General features: G+C 36.8%; 1 protein-coding gene across 5 annotated transcripts in view; it reads right to left on the reverse strand.

The window, feature by feature from the left end:
* Nucleotides 1–21,663, reverse strand: part of RBM25 (RNA binding motif protein 25) — a 47,294-nt gene extending 25,631 nt beyond the window's left edge. For 2 of the 5 annotated variants that reach the window (XM_078151489.1, XM_078151488.1), the window contains exons 1-6: nt 21,431–21,663; nt 20,132–20,301; nt 9,647–9,767; nt 5,534–5,583; nt 834–1,001; nt 192–249 (exon numbers count right to left, since the gene is read on the reverse strand). In XM_078151489.1, coding sequence (XP_078007615.1) covers nt 192–249; nt 834–1,001; nt 5,534–5,583; nt 9,647–9,767; nt 20,132–20,134 — 400 coding nt within the window. In that variant the 5' untranslated portion in view covers nt 20,135–20,301; nt 21,431–21,663. The remainder of the gene's footprint in view (nt 1–191; nt 250–833; nt 1,002–5,533; nt 5,584–9,646; nt 9,768–20,131; nt 20,302–21,430) is intronic. The other 3 variants (XM_020986361.2, XM_020986359.2, XM_020986358.2) reach the window with 2 other exon arrangements.
* Between the last annotated feature and the right edge of the window lie 330 nt (nt 21,664–21,993).

The raw sequence follows: 21,993 nt of genomic DNA on the forward strand, positions 1-21,993 counted from the left end.
TCTTTTCCCTCCCCCTGGATATACGGACTCCGCTTTCCCTGCCATCTAGCTCCAACCCTCAGTTACTCCCTTCCCAACTACAATCCAGACAAAGAGGACAACTCCCATAAAGAACTGTATCTATGCAGCATAGCAAAAGAAGCGAATTATTCATTTAACCTACAACAAAGGCAAAAAAAAAGTTCATCTACCTTGAAGTTTTCCAGATGCACCTTGAACTCTCTTCCAGCTCAAAACTAAACCACATTTCTTTATTTAAAAAAAAAAGAGAAATAAATGTTATTTATAAAATCAACTAATTTTTAATGCAAAGAAGGTTACATTTACAATCAGACTAAAATGAAGAAAAACAAGAAAAAGGTATAAGGACTTACTTTTACTAGAATTCTAAGAGAGTCAAACTTTTTTGTTAAGTAAAACAAACCTAACATGTACAAGAAAGAAAAAATGAATTTTGCCACATCTTCATAGAATTACATTCCCTTGCATAGACCAGCAATTTCCACCAGAAGAAACTAAAACTTTTTAAATTAATGTGGAATTTAATCATTAAAATGTTTGTTTAGAAGTATGACATAAAAACTAAACAACTTTTACTATCATCATTTTCAAAAATGAGGTGTTGAAAAAGAAAACTGGTTTGAATCCCATCTCTATGACACAATATATGTTACCATAGGTCAATGACTTAACCTTTCTATACTTTGGTCTCTGCAAAATGGTTATAAAAACTATACTAACTACATCACAAAGTTATTGTGATGATCAATTGAATATATAAATGGTTCATAAATGAGCTATAACTATTAGTTAAAAAATATTCTTCAACTTACAGCTAAGAGCTGCCTAATAAGCATATCAGAGGCTTTCTCAGAAATGTTGCCAACAAAAACTGTTGTCGTGGGACCACTGTTTTCATCATTCTCTTTGTTCTTTAGGCCTGGATGATCTTTTCTGGCTCCCAAATGCTTTCCAACCATGGACACAGTGGGTACTAAAACCTAAAGAAGAAAAAGAAATAAAATTGTAGTTTCATCCTTTCAAGCAACTGTTTACCAATTTTAATATGAACTAAAGCAAAAGATTCAGCAGTGTAAACTTATAATATAACACACTTTGTATATGCTATTATTACTGTTTCATAACTAGTTAATGTCTTCCTAAAACCCCTATGGAATGTTTATAGCACTTTTCATTAAACCAAGCATGTTGTTTTCAACAGAAGTTGTGTATACCTCTAACTTTTAATTCTAACTCTCCTCCAAAGACAAACACAAGAAAATTAAGAATGGTTTTTTGAAATGTCCTATTATTTCAGAAAGAGAAACCAATAACTCATCTGACAACATCAGATCAATTCAGTAGTTTAATTAGGACAGTACAAGCAGTACCTGAGTTTAAAACGACCCATATTCACAAAAGGGATAGGTGAAATCAGGCCCCTGCCTTGTAGCAGCACTCCCACCTCCAGCTCAAATCCCATCAATCTGAATCCTCAGGGAAAAGCACTTAGGGATTTTAGATAATCTCTGACTCAGAAATGGAAGAAGGGAGAAGATGCAAAAATAAAAAGCAAAAACAGGTAAGAGATCTGACTACAGAACCTCCTGCCAAGTACCCCATCAATCCTCTCCATTTAATTTTAAGAATCAATAGTTTCTCATAGAAATACAAATCATCTGGGAGGATTAAAGGATACTCATTAATGTATTAATCAGCCACTTTATGGATCAATGTAGATTAATTCAGATTACCTTCCTTTTAACACTGATTTTCCTTTAGTAAAATGATGATAATACTTGCACTACATACTTCATAATGGTGATATGAAGAAAGCATCTTGTAAAACTTTAAAATACCATATAAGTATGAGGTATTAACACCTGGCTGAAAACAGCTGAACTGAGAATGGAAACTTTAATTAAGAAAGAAGGAAAGATGGGTAATTCTGGAGTTTGTAACAAGGTGTTTTTTTTTAGAGAATGGGGAGATGCCACAGTTTAGGCCAATATGAAGGCACTAAGTACATGAATAACCAGAGATGTATGTACAAAAGTGAATGTGAGGGTGTAAGAAGAAAATCTTAACCTACCCTAAAAAAGCCTATAGCTGGCTTTATGCTCAGGAAAAAAAAAAACGGAGGAAACTCTACTCCTAGGACCCAGAACTCTGGCTTTTGCTGTTACTACTATATCCCAGCTATATTATAGACTATTAAAAACATAATTTTTCAATCTGGCTTGGGAACCTAACCATCATTTACAATGTTTCTTTAGGAATATGTGATCCAAAAAAAAAAAGTTCTAAGCAAGCTGCTTAAAAATTAACTTTTGGAGTATAATTCAGTCATATGTTAGAGACTGATAGTACATGTAATTTCTAATTATTCATATTAACATGAAGAATAGTTTAAAACTCTGTAGCAGACTGTGCCTAATAATTAGAACAGCTTTACACATCACAACTTACAGGAATACAGGTAGAAACAATATTCATGGTTGAGGGGAAAAGACTGAAGTCAAAATCCACTCTGGCAATGATTCACCTAAGAATTTTAAATGGAAATGGGAAGGTGGGCATAACAATTAATTTGTTCAATCAGTATTTGCTGAATTTATCTAATGAAATGCTTAAACCTGAAAAAGGTAAAGAAGGTACTGAGGAAAGGAAAAAAGCAAAAGGGACACTACAAAATTATTATCAAAACTGTTAAGACTTTACCTATATAGCGCCAAAATGAACAGGATTCTATTTTTTTCCATCAGGAAAATTCAATTTAATCTATTTTTCCCCTATAAAACATAAATTCTTATTGATTGAAATAAGCTTACTATATATTCTTTACAACTCAGACATGGGTTTCATTTTTAGAAGGTTATCATTATACATTTTAAAGTACTGATTTTTTTGGCATCAGGAGAACCTGAGTTCAAATCCAGCCTCAGACACATGATACTTACTAGCTGTGTAACCCTGGGCAAGTCACTTAACCCCAATTGCCTCACCAAAATGCAAAAAAAAAAAAAGTACTGATTTTGTTTTTATGTTTTATTGATATCTCTGAAAAGGCTTCTATTAAGGAAGATTCTCTATTGAGAGCCAACATAGTGAGAGCCAGGAAAGAATGCTGGGATCTGAAGACCTGGATTAAAAGTCCAGCTGTGCCAATTATTAGCCATGTAAGCTTGAAAGACACTGCATTTGATATCCAAAAACCTAAGTTTGAATCCCAGCTCTTCTACTTAGCTGTATGACCTTGGCAAGTCACTTAACCTCTTTGGGCCTCAATTTCCTGATCTGTAAAAGGAGAGGCTGGACCAAATAAGGTGACTTCTAGCTGTAAATCTACGAACCTATGAATTTAAGTCACTTCACCATTCTTAGCTTCAGTTTCCTATCTATAAAATGAGGATAACAGTGCTTATACTACCTTACAGTTCATAGGACTGTGGTGAGGAAACTGCTTTAGAGATTGTGAAGCACTCTATAAATATGAACTATTATCATGCTAAAATTATAGCTGTAACTTGCAAGAATTTGCACTGATACAACATATACTAAATTATGAATAAATAAACCTAGTGTGAGGACTATGTATACAACAGAATCCTGCTTCCTGGGGTTTACAAACTGTATACATCTAACTTGTCCCTTTACTATTTTCATCCTTTTATGATTCTTTTCTGAACCAAACAAATGATGAATTATGACTTTCAACAAATATCACTCATTTATGTCAACATGAAAAAAATGCTTATTTGTTCAATGTGGAAAAAAATAGGCTCAAAATCAAATTGATTGTCTCATATAGCAGTGTAAAGCATAGCCTGTAGGCTTCAGATCAGAACCTTTAGATTTGGAAAAATATAAAAACGTGTCTTCCTACCAAGAATCTCTCTTAAGTTTTTTTTTAATTTGGGAGTGAGAAATCATATTTTACAGGCAACAAACTACAAGAATGAATTTGAAAAAAAGAACCTAGCAGTTATTAAATAAAATATACTAAGCTAATCTAACTAATTTAATGATATATTGAATTGTCATTTCATTGTACAAGAAATAGGCATAAATAATAAATAGTCCATATATAATTAACATTACTACTTCTAATCAAATCAAGAATTTCTGGGATTAACTAGGGAGAGGAGGAGGAACTGGACCAAGCATAAAGTTGCTCTAAGGAAATTCTAGGTTCATAATTCACAGGGAATCTGATTTTTCCAGAAAAAGTCTTTTATGGCACACAAACTCTCCTTTCCCCTTCTTCCCTCACCCATTTCCTCTGTAGAAGCTGAGATCTAGTCAATAAGGAGAATGAAGAAAACTATCCTTACTTAAGCCAAGGTGTATAGGTTATGAGAAATTATTCGTAATTTCACATAGTTGAGATGCTTTGAGGGACTAGAAAATGTTTGGTTACTTAGGGCATGGGAACAGTGATGAAGATGAACAATTTTGGAACATGGAATGCAATAGGAAAGGGAAAGCCTGACGGGTGGGACAAAATATTTTTTGAGGGGGAAAATGTACTTTGGATAATCCAGGACCTGCATGAAGACAATGGGTTCCTAGGGAAAAGGAAAGGGAAAGGAGAGGGGAAGAGGGAGAGAGACAGAGATAAGTAGAGACAGAAACAGAAAAGGGAAGGAGGGAAGGAAGCAGAGGTGGGAGTAAAGGGGTGGGGATGAGAATTAGAATGATGTTGCAAGACAAAAACTCTCATTTCACCTTCTTGGAGTTTTGTGCAGCAAGACCATCCACAGCCACACTGCCTAGTGTGAAGTGAGAATAACCAGGGAGCCAGTCACAGCACACGGACCCAGGTCTTGCTGCGTAAAACACACAAAAGGTGTTCATGGGAGTATTTTATGCAGGTACAACTTGGCATCTGGATGTTGCCGTGTTGGACTTAAAAGTCAGAAAGATCTGAGTTCAAATCTTGAACTTACTTTAAATCTTTAGAAACTTACTTAGCTGTGTGACCCTAGGCAAGTCCCTGAACCTCTCTCAGACAGTTTTCACATCTGTAAAATGGGGATAACAACAGCAACTACTTCATAGGGTTGTTGTAAGGATTAAAGAATACATAAAAACAATCTATAGACCTTAAAGTGCCACATAAATGTGAATTATTATTATATAACAACACAAATTATGCCTGCTACTCAAATAATTTGATACAAACTGATGACAGCTTTCAGTTAAGAATTCTAATTATTCTTTTTTCAAATACAATTTTAAGTGATATTTTTTGTTTCTGTCTTTGCCTAAATTTGCCCTTGTAACCCTCTCTCTTCCCCTCCCAGAGAGCCATACTATAACAAAGAATTTTTTTTAGAAAAAAGAGGAAAAATCTGAAAGTCTGATTGATATATATATTAATTATTTTTATTATATATATATCCTAATAATATATGCAATGTTTCTAATTATTATTCTAAAAGTATGTATAAGCACAACAAAATCAACCTAATTTAACAATATTTTTAGCTTAAAAAAAGCATACCCTTACTCCTCTTTAAATTATACTTACAGTTGGAGCAGGAGTCATAATGCTCATTGGTACAGGAATCATTGGGGTCCCTAAAAAAAAAAGAGGAGAAAAAGTACTATATCTATAAGATTCTTAGAAAATGAAGTCTATCTTTATTACATGCAATGAAAATATCACTCAGAAAATTAATACACTACTCAAATTCTATATAGTGTTTGAAATATAATTAACGAAAAGGTGGCACTCATACAAATGCTATCATTTTGAATGCAAGTTGACATCAGGCAAGTCTAAATGGCATTACATGCAACAAAAAGCTATTTTTAAAGCAAGCAGTTTTACGACATGCACAACTTTCTCTGTGAGAACTGAATGATATTCTGCATTTTACTGTCAATTCACCAGGTTCAGCAGATTCCCCCAAAACTAATGTTTGGTTAAATCAACCTACTTCATAAATGTGAATTTGCTTATGTGTTAACAGCAATTCTAGTACTTTCTTTTTAAGTTTAAAAAAAAAGTGGCCACTGAGAAATTAATTTGGAATAAAGAGTATAATATTCATTACAGTATCAAATAAAAATCATGCAAAGACAAGATTAGTCTAAAAGCCACTAATGAAGAAGAAAACCTTAGATTTTGCTATGTTTGAAGACATTTGGTATTTCCTGTAAACCTACAAAGGTTATAATGACAGATCAAGTCTATTAGCAGATTAATTTCCATGAAGAATCAACAAATTAGTAGATTCTGTGTGTTGCCATTTCTGTTCCTAACTTATTAGTTTAAGTTTAATTAGGGACTACTGATAAATCAAAGAAGTTTCAGTTAGGTCTAGCAACATGATAAACTGTTACAAAGGCTAATTTTTAAAATCATCCATTTGGCGAATCAAGTTAATATTCTAACCTGTAACATACATAAAATATAATACAATGACCAATATTGGTTTCAAAGGATAAATATAAAACTGCAAGGGGGAAGGGGGAGGGGGGACTGTGGGTGTGAGAGTCTAAGCTCAACGTTGCTGACACTAACAGAGTTACAGAGCGGTTGGTTGGATTGATTATTTTTCTTTGTTAAAAAAGAGAGCTCTACAAGGAGGAAGGGTTATATTGAAAAAATGTTTTGGGACAAAAAACAAGACATTGATAAAACTGTAAAGACAAAACAAAAATGTACATTATAAATCCAACTTTAGGAAGGTTTAAAAAATACTGTTTTTAAATAATCTAAAAAGACTTCTAGTTGCCCTGACCATTTATGCTAATGATTACAGATTAAGGATTATGTTTAAAGATTCACTTCCATATAAGCCTGGTGAAAATTCTTGCATTTACCTCTATAAATGCAAGCTAGAAATTAAGATATAAATAAAATAGAGGTTATGTATATTTACATTAATCCATTTTATAAAAATCCATTTTATTAATCCATTAATCTATTTTAGAAAAATTTCCAATGCATTTCAAAAGTATGACTTGTAAAAAAATGGCGAAATATGTAAATTTATGGTTTATGAAAAACTTTTCCAAATAGAACCCCAAAATTAGAGACCAAATTCTGAAACGAAATATTTCATCTTAAACTCCCCAATCAAAAACTTATAAGAAACTAAAAAACAAAAAGCAAAAGAATTATTTTACATCCCAAGATTTCAAACATTATTCTTTCTTTCACATGTAAGCTTCATACTCGAACACTAGTCATAAAATAACACAAAATGACAGCAGACAGAAGGATAAATCATTTTTTCTTTTTTTATAGTCTCCTAAAAATATTAAGAGTGTGTGTGTTCCCCCCATCCTGACCTACCAAGTTCACTTGAAATAAAAATAATTAGAAGAAAGTGTGCCTATTTCTCAAATACAATTTCAATACATTAAGAAAGGTCTCAATACTTCAACTATGTATTTTATACCTTCTGCATATAATTGTTATAATAGATTATTACAATAATTGGTAGTGTAATAATACCTATTGTACATGTCAATCAGGTAGTACAGTTCTGAGTTATATTTAGTGTATTAATTTTCTACATTTTAAACTATTAACAATGTATACAGCAAGCAGCTGATGATGATTATATGGAGACCACTTAGGCAAAATTTGTTTCCCAGAGGAAATATGATTATTATTGCATATTGGCCCCCTGGAATTAAAAGTGTAACAGAATTACCACTACCTAAATGAAATAAGAATGACTTCACCTTCTAAGTACAAGAGGAAGATTGGACATCTGGTTTGGGAGTCTGCTGACCCATAGTATAAGAAAATAAACAAAGTTCAACTTTTTTTTCTTGAAAGAGAAACATGCCCTACTTACCTTCTATTTCCCTTTTTAATTTGGTATTGTGTTCATCAGAAAAACACATTACACTTAATATTTCTCCTCAACATCTCAAAGGGATTTAAAATTTCTCATTTGTCTTAACAAAAACACTGTAAGATATAGAACGAATATTTACCTAGACCAGGGACATTTAGTTACTAATTCCCCAAGGGTCATCTTTCTGTGATTCTAAACAATCAGGCTGGAAATTACACCTACAAAGTCCTACTTCTCAATATATATGCATCCTTACAAAACCATCTAGAAGAGCATTATTATTAAGTACATCTCAAGTACACCAAGGCTTTATTTAAGAACATTATGATTAAGTCTATCATTAAACCATCCATTAAGGTTAGGTCAGAAAGAACAATTTTAATTACTAATTAGGAGGTCACTGAAGGGTCTACTGTCTCAAGCATCCTACTCACCCTAACCTTTCTCTTTCCCTTTAGATCCTCAAACACTCTTTCCTTACCATATCCTTGAGATTTTCCATTCCCAAACTACTGATGAGGTGGAATGGTTGCTGTTGATTTGAAATTTAGGTTAAAAAAAAAAAAGACAATAGATAAAACATGCTTCCTCTAGTCATATGAGGTTGGGAAAACTGCTGCTTAATTTTCCACTTTTGCCCTCAAGAATGAGGAACTAAAACTAAACACATATGTGCAACTGAATACAACACTACTGATTCCATGTTTAATGTGAACTTCAGATACAGAATATCCCCTCCATCTTTCACTAGACTAATAAATTTATTTCCTTGGGAACACAAAGCATATATAAGAAGATTGGCCTAGAAGAAACTGATAATAAGCTAAGAAGATTATCTTCCACAAGTAGTTTATATCCAGAAGACTGGAGAACTAAAGGTTGTTATTGCTTAGCATACTGGTTATCTAGTGGACCACATCAGTGTGAGGATCACAACACTATTCAGTTGCACATATGTAAATGAGTTGACTTCCAGAGTCTAGTTTTCAAAACTAGCTTCTAACACAGGATAGTCACATAGATACAACAGAGTTCAAATATTCAGTTAAGGTCACAGGCACTGAGCTATCTTCTGTTTCAACCCCCCAGGTATTGTTAATAGATCAGGCTTATTAACCTGTGTGGCTTTCTAAGAGGAAGTACATAACAGTGGAATCTGAGATTTGCAAAGCTTCTGACATCAAATAGTGTTGTACCTGCTCTATGAATACAGGTATCAGTCTACAATATAATTTTGCTAAGCAACAGGTAGGGTCATCAATGAAAGAGACATTTATGTGTAAACTGTAAAATTCCAACTTAAGAAATCAGTACATGATTTAAAGCCTCTCTAAAAGGCTGAAATACTATAGTCATTATAAGGAAATTAGAGTAACTCCTGATTTCAGAATGATGCAGAACTGGATTCCATGTGGGAAGGAACTGTACCCAATGAAATTCTTTGTTTTTGAATGATCCAATGAAGTAATACCTAAATATTAACTTTATGCAAGTTAGTAGAGAAAGCTCTCATGTCTTAAAAAAAAATAAAGTTTTAATTATCAGCTACTTTTTTTATCTTACTATCAAGGTCTGGAGTAGTTATCTAAAACCTGGCATAAAGAGCCTTATCTTCTTAGAAGTCAAGATAAAGTTATGTCCTAGAAGAGGTTAAAAAATCCAGACATTTTTAGATGAATTCTAACAGTTTGGATTAACATAAATACCATAAAACCATCAAAACCATCACATTCAAATCAGAAATTTATTTAAGACATTTCATAAAGTACTGGTTCCATAACAGCCACAAAGGTATTCCTTCCACAGTAACAGAACCAGCTTACCTGGAGGCACAGGTGGAGGAAATCCAGGAAACTGTGGGGGCGGGATACCTGGTGGGAGAGCGGGGATTCCCATTGGAGGTCGATTCAAGTGAGGAGGGAAAGACATTCTTACTGGAGAAATCTTTAAAAAAAAAAAATAAAAATAAAAATCTCAAAATACTTGTAACTTTTTCCTCACAATCTACTAACATTTCTTATTACAAATTTACCTTAAATGTGCCAGCAAATGATGTTTTCTGTCTATTCATTTGCCAATGAGTAATCCTAAGATTTTAATACTTTTCTAAAACATTAATACATGGCCCAAGTCCAGGATCAACTTGAAAAGTCCTTTAGAGAATGTTTTTAAAATAAATAGCTATGTCTAATTTGGGAAATAGGAGAAAAATTTCAAACATAATCAGCAAGGTAACAGTTTATACCCGATTCAAAGTAAAAGATCATAGCGAGAAGAGCTGCTTTGAGCAGTTGGTTATTCGGTCACTGACAGACCTTATAAATGGTGTAAAGCAAAGGTGATGGAGAAAGCACTTAATTTGAGAGTCACGAAGATCTGAGCTTGAACCTAGTCTGAGACACTTACTAGCCACATGACCCTGGAGAAGTCACATAACTTTGCTCAGTCTCAGTTTCCTCATCTGTAAAACAGTGATAAAAATAGCACCTGCCTCCCAAGGTTGTCATGAGGATTAAATGAGATAATAATTGTAAAGAGCTTAGCACAATGCCTGGAACATAGTAAGTGCTATATAAAATGTAAGTTGTAACTTCTCTCAGCCTTAGTTTCCTTAACTGTAAAAGGGAGTATAACAGCACCTGTCTCACAGGACTGTGAGGATTAAATGAGATAATATATGTCAAGAACTACATAAACCTTAATGTGCTACATAAGTACTACCTATTATTATTTATAGGCCAAAATTTTTTACCTATAGTTATTCCTGTCCCTATTTAAAATATACAAGGAGGGATTCCTGTTCAGGTCTCAGTTCAATTGGAGAGTATCTCTAAGATTCTAGGTATGTCTAGGTCATTAACACTGCTTCAGATATAACATCAACGTGTCTGCTACTTACTACCGGTGTAACCTTGGACAAGTCCTTAAGGTCACTGGGCTTCAGATTCCTCAGCTGTAACAAGACAATGCCGAACCAGACGACCTGTGGAATCTCTTCTGGCTCTAAAACTGATCCTACGAATCATTTCAACAGCCCTAAGCTTTAATGTTTTCTCAAAAGCAGGGCATATGTGCACTTTTAATAAAGTGAACATAAGCACAGAAAACTTATTTTAAAGTACAAAGATACAAGTTCCCATTTCCTTATTTTACTCTCTACACTCAGAAGCCATAACTACTGGGAAAGGGTTAAAAAACAAGGTTTAGGGTTACAGGAGGAAGGCTCTGCAGCCTCACACATGCAACTGATTGCAAAAAGTACATATTGGTCCTGCTAAAATTAGTTTTTTGTCCATTAGGAGGACCTTAGGTTAGTCAGGGGTGGGCAACCCTCGGCCTCAGGACCACATGTGCCCCTCTAAGTCCTCAGGTGCAGTCCTTTTACTGAATCCAAACTTTACAGAACAAATCCCCTTAATAAAAGGATTTGTTCTGTAAAACTTGAACTCAATTAAAAGGCTGAACTCAAGGACCTAAAAGGCCACGTGTAGCCTCAACACTGCAGGTTCACCGCCCCTGGGTTAGATATTTAAGAAAATCTTCCCACCAAAACTATTCGGGCATTTGTAGAGGTCAGAATATTTAAGAAAAGGAAAAACAAAAAAATTATTTCCTTTTCACTTGCAACTATCACTTTTCCTCAAATTCTGCTCAATCACATTTTTTATTCCAATTTATTTCACAAGTTTGGAAAACTACAGTTATTCCACAAAAAAAATATACTTTTAACATTTGAATTTTGGTACATAACTTCTGGACACTGTGCCTGTAGGCAAAGCACACACCTAAACAATTTCTTCTTGGATGCCCCTGCTGCAGGTATCTCACATTCAAAAATGGTTGTTACTGGACGAGCTATAAAATGAATCACTTTGCTCTTCTTAATAATATTTAAATAACTACTGGCATTACTAGCATTATCTCAGCTCCTACTAAGGAGAAAAAAGTATAGTCATCTTTTATTTTAGTCTGAAGTATATGAATAGGACTTATCAGACCTTTCTAAAAATAAAAGTAATAAATCACTTCAGTTTTTTTCTTCAATATTCAATACAAATTACATTAACACATAAGGTTCCTTTTTCTTGGTGTTTAGACTATAATTCAAATTAGGGTTTTTTCATATGTATGTCTCATTCTTACTTAAGTAAGCAGTTTCTTTCTGGAAACCAATACCTCCATTCCTTTACTCATTTTTTTCCCCATGAAACATTCTGCTTTTAACCTACATTTTTTAAAAAGGAGGTCCTTAAAAAGAAAGGAGGTCCATAAAAACAACACTTCTGGTAGCTGCAGAAAAAATGATTCCCCTTCCCCAAACCCAAATATGGAACTTAAGAGATTTTTCACTTCACAGCAAGCAGTTTCTAAGACAACAGCCATCAAAAAATCCTCTTCTAAGAGGACTTGAAGATTCCCTCAGCCTTGAACTTTCTCCTTATGAGACACAGTAAGAAAATGAAACAAGTGGATACCTTGGTTCATATGGCATTTTTAGTTCCCAGTTCATTTTTATGAAAATTTATTTTTATTTCAAGAAGGATAACAACCCTTTCTATACAAAAAAACTGGAAGTTAAACATTTGTGAAAATCACTAATCTCAAAATATTTATTTCAACATCTTAAAGGCAGGAGTCAATCAAAAGGTATTTTATATTTTGGGCTCTGACAAAAGCAAATTTGAAGTCATGAAAAAGATTAATTAAGAATATATTATCACACAAAATACATTCATATACATTATGTGTAATAAAAAGAAAGGTTACTAGTATAGTCAGATACTTTTTGAATTTAAATTCTGCTTTTAGTAAAGCATTAACACTAAATTTGGTATCAATTAACTAACACAAAAGAATATCATAATAGTCTGTCTTAAGATTTCACCCATCAAAGCGAAAGCTAATTTATTTCAAGTAAGTCTCTTCAACAATTCAACAAAGAAATATTTACCAAATGTAAGGTACTGTGTTAGTTAGCCTGAGAAGATAAACATAAGGAAGAGAAGAGTTCCTGCCCCTAAAAGAATTGTGCATAAAATTTTTGCAAAAGTTTGCAAAAGGGGCAGCTAGGTGGTGTAGTGGATAGAATTCTGGCCTTGGAGTCAGAAGGACCTGAGTTCAAATCCAGCCTCACACAATTGACACTTAAGTAGCTGTGTGACCCTGAGCAAATCACTGAACCCCAATTGCCACACCAAAAAGCAAAATAAAAAAAAAGTTTGCATTTTATTTCATTTGATCCGCACAAAAACCCATGAAGTAGGTGCTGTTATTACTTCTATTTTACAGGTGAGGAAACTGAGGCACACAGCAATTAAGTGACTTGCCCACAGTCATACAGTTAATAAGTGTCTGAGACTGCATTTGAGCTCAGGTTTTCCTGACTCCACTTCACCACCTCGCTAGCCTTATATAAATCAAATGAACCAGCTGTGTTACCTCCTACCTACTGAAGTATTCTCCTAAGCTTGTGCTAATGATATATCTGCAAAATAAACTGCAGGCTAAAAAATAAACAAAAAATAATATTTCATCTTATGATAAATGGGATAAGGCTTCTAAAGTAGTATTTAGCACCCAGAAATTAGCATCATGATCTTTAACCAGAGATTCTCTAAATACTCCCTCAAACATATTTTACCTAGCAGGATATTAGTATAATGAAGATTTTAAATAAGATTCCTTCTAAGAAACTGCTCAGGAGATAGGAGTAAAATTTTTCTGTAAAATAAACTAGTAACACCTCTGTTTCAACATATGCTAAAAACTTGTCAAGTTTTCTAAGTGTTAAATGCTTTCAATTATTTATCTAAAGAAGGGTATCGCCCAAAAAAATATTTTTAAAGAGTATACATTAGAGAAAGCTATACAAAGAACAGATTAAATATGATACTATTTAGAGCTCCTTGTATTGTATTTTTCTTCCTCGAAAAAAGGAAAGCATTGTCCATTGGAATGATTATTTCTTGTATTTCATAGGCTATATGATAAATCTGTAAAGGCACTTACAGGAAGACAAGACTATGGATACATTATTGGTGGAGCTGTGAATTTAGTCATTCAGGAAAATAATTTGGAATTATGCAGAAACTTGACTATAATATCTATACCCTCAGACCAGAGCTTATTATTAGCATGGTGCCTGGCACAGAATCGATGCTTAATAAATGTTTGTCGACTGACTAGTCTGAGAGCCTACTGCTAAGCACATATCCCAAGCAGCACAGAAGTAGACATAATAGATATCCATTAGTAATGGAAAAGCTGAATAAACTGTGGCACACGAATGTAATGGAATATTAGTGTAACATAAAGATGGGCAATTCAGAGAAACATGCAAAGACCCAGATGAACTGATGAAGTAAGCAGAAAGGTAAACAAGATAGATACAGATACAGATATATTTTTTACTATAAAAATGAAAATGGAAATAACATAAAAATGAAATCAAACATCTAATTAGACTAAGCTCATATATACACAGTAGGTTAAGGCAGCCAAAGTGTGTAAAGAGGCCTGATTCTAGAAGAGGTGTCAAACTCCTTTCTGAGTGGAGTTCAAACCAGATTCAAATGTAATTGGGAAATGTTTAACAAAATAAATAAAAATTCAATAGAACATGATGTTAATATATGTAGTTTTCTAAATCAATATGCTCTTATTGGTATTAAGTTCAAATTGGGGAAGGTTGGGGGCGGAGTTAGAAAGGATAAAAAACACTAAACCATACATAAGGATCCCTGAAGGGCGCATATTGACTTAGAAAACCACATTTGAACATTATCTATGTTCAATTTATTTTTATTTTGTTAAATATTTCTCAATTACACTTTAATCCGATTCAGCTCACTCAGCAGTGCTACAGGCCACAGTGGCCTTTGGGACAATGTTTGATACCTCTGCTCCAGAACAGCTGTGTCAAACTCAAATAAAAAGAAATCCTGGAGGACAGCATAATGACTTAGAACACCACAAACTGACATCATTTTTGTTGTATCATATTTTCATTAATTTTGTTAAACATTTCCCAATTACATTTTAATCTGGATCCTACATACTAGGCAATTTTGTGGGCTGCTTGAACTCCAGCTCCCAGTATGACACCTCTGCTCTAGAGGACCTGGGTTCAAATCTCACCTTTGATAATTACTACTTACGTAACCTTTGGCAAACCTTACTTCTCTGGGTCTCAGTTTCCTTATCTGCAAAATGAAGGAATGGCCTAGATCCAGGCCTTTGACATTCCTTCCACATCTAAATCTGTTACCATGATCCTGTTATCTCATCAATTTTAGAATAGCTAAGCACATTATTATATATCAATGTAATAGACTATTACTGTGCAGTAAGCAATGACAAATACGAATATGAACTAATGTATAAGCAGTACCAAGAAAATAATATCTACAATGACTGCAATGTTATCATGGTATTTTCACTCCTGAATTCCTTTTCTCCATGCTCTGAACGGCCATTTACGCTCTGTGAATTTTTGATTTTGAGTTTCCCCCACAATTCACCTTCTCTCCTCATACTCCCCAGCCAACAATGCAAATGTTTTCTATCTCAAATGGACTCTCACTGCTACACAACAATCTTTTTACTCCTGATCTTCTATCCTGATCTCCAGCTGTTTTAAAACTACTTTGCAATATGCAAAGAGGCTTTAGAATTCTAGGACTTGGGTTTGACTACCATCTTTGCTGCTAATTACCCAAGCAATCTTGAACAAGTCACTCAAACTCCCTGGACCTTGGTTTCTTCATAAGTAAAATGAGGGGTTTAGAAAAGATGGCCTCTGAGGTCCCTTTCAGCCCTAGGTTTATGATCCTATGAACTAAAATGAGAGGGTTAGAGATCGTGGTCTATAAATGTAATGGAATTATTGTTGGACTCTAAGAAATGATGAATATGAAACATTCAGAGGAGGGGAAGGCTTACATTAACTAAATTAAAAGGAACCAAGAAAATAACAATTTAAAGGGGGAAGAAAAAAAACTAAAAACTGTAATTATAATGAACAAATTTGGCCATGGAAAAAAGTTGTTAAAAAAAAGTACCTCCTTCAATTTATTAAAGAAGTGAGGGATTAGGGCTGTGGAATACTGCATATACTGTTCAATATCCATTATTTAGTAGTTAGTTTTGCTAAACAGCTTTTATTTCCCTCTCTTTTTAAAATCTGTTACAAGGGATGGTTTGCTGGGTAAGGGAGAAATAGTGATGACATATTTAGAAATAAAGGTGTTGTAAAAATGAAAGATAATAAAAATTTCTAAGAAATATCCAGGGGCAGCTACATGGCACAGTGGATAGAGCACTGGCCCTGGATTCAGAAGGACCTGAGTTCAAATCCAGCCTCAGACACATAACACTAGCTGTGTAACACTAGGCAAATCACTTAACCTTAATTTCCTCAACTCCAAAACGGGGACAAATAATAGCACCTACCTCCCAGGGTGGTTGTGAGGATGAAAGGTGATAATATCTGTAAACATTTGGCACAAACAGCACAACATATAGTAGTCACTTCATGAGTGCTTGTTTCTTTTCTTCCTTTCCTTAAAAAAACCAAAGCCATTCAATTTCCCTATACCTATGCCACAACTCAGAACCTGAACACCTTCACTTTTTCTTCCGTGTTTTATTTAATCTAGGTACTAGAGAAGAGGTAGTCCTCATCTAGACCAGCCACCTCTCTTCAAATGTCCTTGAAGCCATCCCCTCTTGAACCAAGCTTCTAAGAAAGCTATCTACTCCTACTGCCCTCACATAAGATCACAAACTTAGAATTGGAAGAGACTGTAGAGGTCATCTAGTCCAAGTCCTTCACTTTACAGATGAGTAAAGTGAAACCTGGAGTGGTTAAACAAATGACTTGCCAATGTTCACACAGGTATAAAGTAGCAGGGCTAGGATTTGAACTCAGGTCCTCTGACTCCAAATCCAGCTCTCCTTCCACTACCAGACTCAACCCCGTCTTCCCACTCACACTTGTGAACTCCTTACAACCAGGTTTCCCATCCTACTCACTGAACTGCTCTCTCCATGGTTACCAATGATCTCTTAACTGCTAAATCTGATCCTCTATGAATAGACAGTTCTCAAAGGAAGAAATTCAAACTATATTAACCACAATATCAAACAACACTCCAAATCACTAACAAAAGTAAATTAAAACAATTCTGAGATTTCACCTTTTACCCATAAGATTACCAAAGATGACAAAAAAGGAAAATGATAGCTGCTGAAGTAGCTGTATGGAAATAGGCATACTAATGCACTAATGGTGTGACGTGCTCCAATCATTAGAGAAAGCAATTTGGAAGTATGCCCCCAAAGTCACAAAACAGTGCATTTGACCCAATTGTGCAAACTCTGACCCAGCAGTACAAGTAGTCCTATAATCCAAAGAGATCAAGAAAAAGAAAAAAATACATATATTTACAGCAACTCTTTTTGTAATGGCAAAGAACTGGAAACCAAAGGGATGTTCATCCCCCCGGAAATGGAATAACAAGTTGTGGTGTGTCAATGCAATGGAATATTGCACCATAAGAACTGCTAAAAGGGGCAGTTTCAGAGAATCCTGGGAAGACCTGTATTAACTAATGCCGAGTGAAATGAGCAGAGCAAGAGGGACAATCTATACAGCAATAACACAAGACTTAAAAATCTGATCAAAGCAAGAACTAAATACAATTCCAGAGGACCAATGACGAGTATGTTGCCCACCTCCTACACAGATGTATTTTTGGACAAAGCCAATGTAGAAATTTGTTTTGCTTGATGATACAGATTTGTTACAAGGGATTTTTTCAATCTGGGGAAAGAAATGGGAGCTGGGATATTAAGGACAGGTTACCCCTCCCAAAAAAAGGAAAAAAAGAAAAAATTATTGAAGCTTTTTTTTAAATGTACACAAAACAGAAGGAAATTCAGAAACAAAGACAAGCAAGATAGCTTTGAAAGTTACCTGCTGAAGTTGATATATAAATACAAATAAAAGGAAAAGCTGTGCTTAACAGAAATTCAGTTTTGTGTCCAGTCCTTTCTATTCTACTTTGTATATATAAAAATTCATTTTATTTGACGTTTCTTAAGTTCAGAATAAAAATAAATAAATCTGATTCTCATCCTCTTGAACCTCTCTAAAGCTTACGCTGCTGACCACTCTGTCCTGGTCCTAGATACCTTTGGTTTCTGTCTATCTAACTACTGCTTTTCTACCTCCTTTCCAAGTTCATAATCCAACTCCCATTCCCTAATATAGATGCTCCTTAAGAGTCTTCTGTTCTGGATCCTCTCTATTCTCTCCTTCGGTATTCTCAAAAGTTCGTATGGTTCCTAAGAATGATTCCTAAGTCCCTCTCCTGAATGCCAGTTCTACATTACCAACTACCTCCTGGACATCTCCACTTGGATATCTCAAGGACAAGGATGTTCAAGGATGTGTCTAGCTCAACATGTCCAAAACAGAATTTGTCATCTAGCCCTCTCTGAACTTCCCTCTTTCTGTCAAAGTTGTTATCAATCCTCCTGGTCACATGAGTTCATGACCTCAGAATAATCCTTGTCTCTTTCCTCCCCTCACTCTCCATATTCCACCAATAGCCAAGAACTGATGACTTTACCTCTATATTAGTATTTTTCCCCTTATCTCTATTTATCCCACTTCAGGCCCTCACTACTTCTCTCCCAGACTACAACAGCCTCTTACTTGGTCTGTTTCTAGTCTCTACTCTCTAATCCATCTCCCAACAAAGTTGCCAAAATAATCTTCCTAAATCAGAGACCTAACCATGTCACTTCACTGTTCAAATCATTTACTCTTTGCATCTATGGTAAAATTCAAACTCCTTAGCTTGTTTCAGTCCAATCTGTGTTCCCAGCTTCATTTCACATTTCTCCCCTTCTGTGCACTCTATATTCCAACCAATTGGAATACTAGCTGCTTGTTAACTTAAGCTTGTCCCAAACTTAACATATTATCCATTATATTTTTGTAAGCTATCTCTCGTTCCTGGATTACACTCTCCTCATTTCCAGGTCTCAAAATCCATACTACCAAGTTTAACTGACCTCTTACATCATTTTCCATGCCTCTGAGATTTGTGAAATCTACAACCTTCCTTCAGGACTCAGCTGAGGTCCTACTTTCTACACAAACATCCCTACCCCTCCCCTCAAATATTATTTTTCCCTCCTCAAATCACCTTGCGTCTATTTATCTCTGAACATGCAGAATCTCCTCTCCGTCACTCCCAAGTAGAATATAAACTCCTTCTCACCACACATAAAGGGTAAACTTCATTGATCCCCCATTGCCTCTGGGATCCTCTGGCATTTAAAGCTCATGCTACCTAAGCCCCTTCCTGACTTACTGGTCTTCTGACACATTACTTCTGCCCAAACATTCTACTGGACAATTTCCCATACTTCACAGGACACTTCATCTCCAATTTCCAGAGTCTGCACTAGCTGGAATGTACTCCTTTCTCACCCCCCCAACACCCTCACCCCCGGGACTCAAAATCCCTGGCTTTCTTCAAGACCCACCTTCTACGTGAAATGTTTAAGCTGCTCTTATCCTCTCACTCCACTCCTGCCACCCCCCCAGGTACTCTTCCTCCCTAAATTACTTTACATAAATTATATATATATATATATATATATATATATATTTACATTCATACATGTCTTTCCTACAAAGCTCACTGAGAGTAAGCACTATTCCACTTTTGCCTCTCAGTCCCAGAAATTAGTGTAAGTTCCTTACACTTAGCTAGCACATAAAAGCTTACTGACTGAGGACAGGGAATGCTTCATTTTTGTCTTTGTATTTCCAAGATCAAGTAAGTGATTAAATACTAAGTAAATACTAACCAAATTGGAAAAAAAGAAACTAACCTTCTCCATCCTTTACTCCCTCCCCCTGTCCAAAAAGCAACATTAACAAGGACACAAGACTAGTAACTAAAGTTCAGCAATAAGTTTCAAATGTGGAAATCAAGGATGTTAAATTTGCTTTTAAAATGTCTATTTAGACTACCAATTGAGTTGTCAAGGATATAGTGATGTTAGGTTCTTTCTTGGAGATTCTTAAGGATAAGGTGTATATTATAACTAAAAGGTAGAAAATGGGTCTAGATGACCTACTGAATTCTCTTAGGGGGCTTGGATTATCTTTCAATATGACCTTTTAAAAACTCAAAATGTCAAGATGATGTTTAAAAAAAACCCCATCACTGATTATTTTTCTGTCACAAGAAGAGTCCCCTCCCCCATTATCAACTACTTGATATTACCATGTTTTATTCATATTACTCCATCCTACTGTGGCAGTCAGGTCCAGGAGCTGGTGTAGTGGAAAGAGGAGACAGAGTCAGCAGATCTAGCCTCTAGTCTCAGCTCTGCCACTAACTAGCTGCATGATGTTGGGCAAGCCACTTGCCTCTCTGGGCCTCTGTTTCCTCATCTGTAAAATGAAGAGGTTGAACTAGATGACGTCTAAGGTCCCTTCCAAGTCTAAAATTCTAAAATTCTAAGACAACAAGCCTAAGAGGTAAGCACTTCTTGGCTTTTTTTTTTTTGTCCACCTCACACTTTGCCCAAAATTTCCATGTTATAAATTCACACTATACCACTTCAGGGCTGGTCTTATAGTTGCTTGAATGTTCTCTTCCCCATTAGACTGGGCGTTCCTAGAGAGCAGGGACTGTCTTTTGCCTTTCTCTGTATCCCTAAGGCTTAGCACAGTGCCTGGTACAAACATATATTTGCCTTAAGTATTTAAAAATGTCACACTAGACTCCAGACCAAAGAAAGGGGAGGAGAAAAGAAGGGAGGTAGTGAGGAAGAGGAAACGGGGGGAAAAAAGGGGTTTTGGAGGAGGGGAACGAGGGAGGTGAAGCATCAGGACGTTTTGGAGAATGGCAGGTGCCTGGAACGAATGGTAGGGAGGGTGAAGTTTAAAGGGCAGAACTCTGTCAATTCAAAATCAACCCTGATGGCTCGCACAAGGCCCTGCTGAGTAACACCGTATGCGTCTATGGGGAAGTGATGAGTTAGGGGTACGGGAGGATCTAATGGGGGGGAAGGGGGAGGCGGCTAAAAGGAGGAGGTGGCAGGAAAGGGTGGGGGTGGGGCTCAGATCCCCGGCTGAGAAAGACAGGGAGGCAAGTCCGTTGGTAGCAGCGGGCACACACTTTGCAAGGGCGTGCGTGGGGCAAGCTGAGGGGTAGGGGCGGGGGCGAGGCTAAGGAGGAGGGACGGGCGGGGGAGGGGGTGCCTGCCTGCCCACCTCCTCGTGGCAGGGCAGCCGGGCCCCTCAGCGGCGCGGCCAGGTCAGACGGGCTGCAAAGCCCTGCCGGGAGGCTTAGGCACTCCGCAGGGGCTGCCCGGCCCCAGCCGGAGCCTCTGGCTTAAGGCGGTGGAGACGGAACCGTGCTCAAGCCTGGTCCCCGTCTACTCTTCCGTCCCCGGGCCCATTCCACACCCGCCGCCGCCCGCCTTCCTGCCTCCCTTCCCGGGGCCGGGCCCAGCCCGCCTCTCTCCCCTCCGCTCCCCTCCCCTCCCCTCCCGTGCGCTCCGCGGCGCCCACTCACCCGCCGCTGAGGAAACGGTACCGTCTTTGCGGCCTCTAGGGCTCCGGATTACGAGTGGCCGAAGCCGGTCCTGGAGTTTCGGCGCGCCGTTCGCCCGTGTGATTGATACCGAGGCGCCTGCCTGCTCGCATAGGCCGCAGAGCCAGCCGCGCTGCGCGGGGTGCTCTCGGACGTCCTCCGCTAGGCCGGCGTGCACTGCGGCCCGAAAGAATTGGAGGCGGGAACCATAGAGAGCAGCGCCTTCAAGAGTCGCCTCCGTTGAGCGACGCCTCACCACGCAGGAGGCGGATAATCATAGAGAAGGCTGGGTAGGCTAGACGCGCCCGGATCGAAGGGGCGGTAACTTCCGTCGCCCGCCGCCATCTTTGCTTGGGGCCGATTGGCGTTCGCGACGCCTTGACGCCATCTTGAGGTCAAGGTGGCTGCGGGGATGAGCTGCCGAAGGAGCCTCCTGATACACATGACATTGGGCCGTACTTGGGTGGTTGAGCCTCTCGACGAAGCTCGGGCTCCTTTTCCAAAAGGAGGACTCCCTAATAGCCCTTGGGACTCCCTAGCCAGGA

Source organism: Phascolarctos cinereus, unplaced genomic scaffold, assembly GCF_003287225.1.
Source record: "Phascolarctos cinereus isolate Bilbo 61053 unplaced genomic scaffold, phaCin_HiC Scaffold_3;HRSCAF=262, whole genome shotgun sequence".
In the NCBI taxonomy this organism is placed as follows: domain Eukaryota; kingdom Metazoa; phylum Chordata; class Mammalia; order Diprotodontia; family Phascolarctidae; genus Phascolarctos; species Phascolarctos cinereus.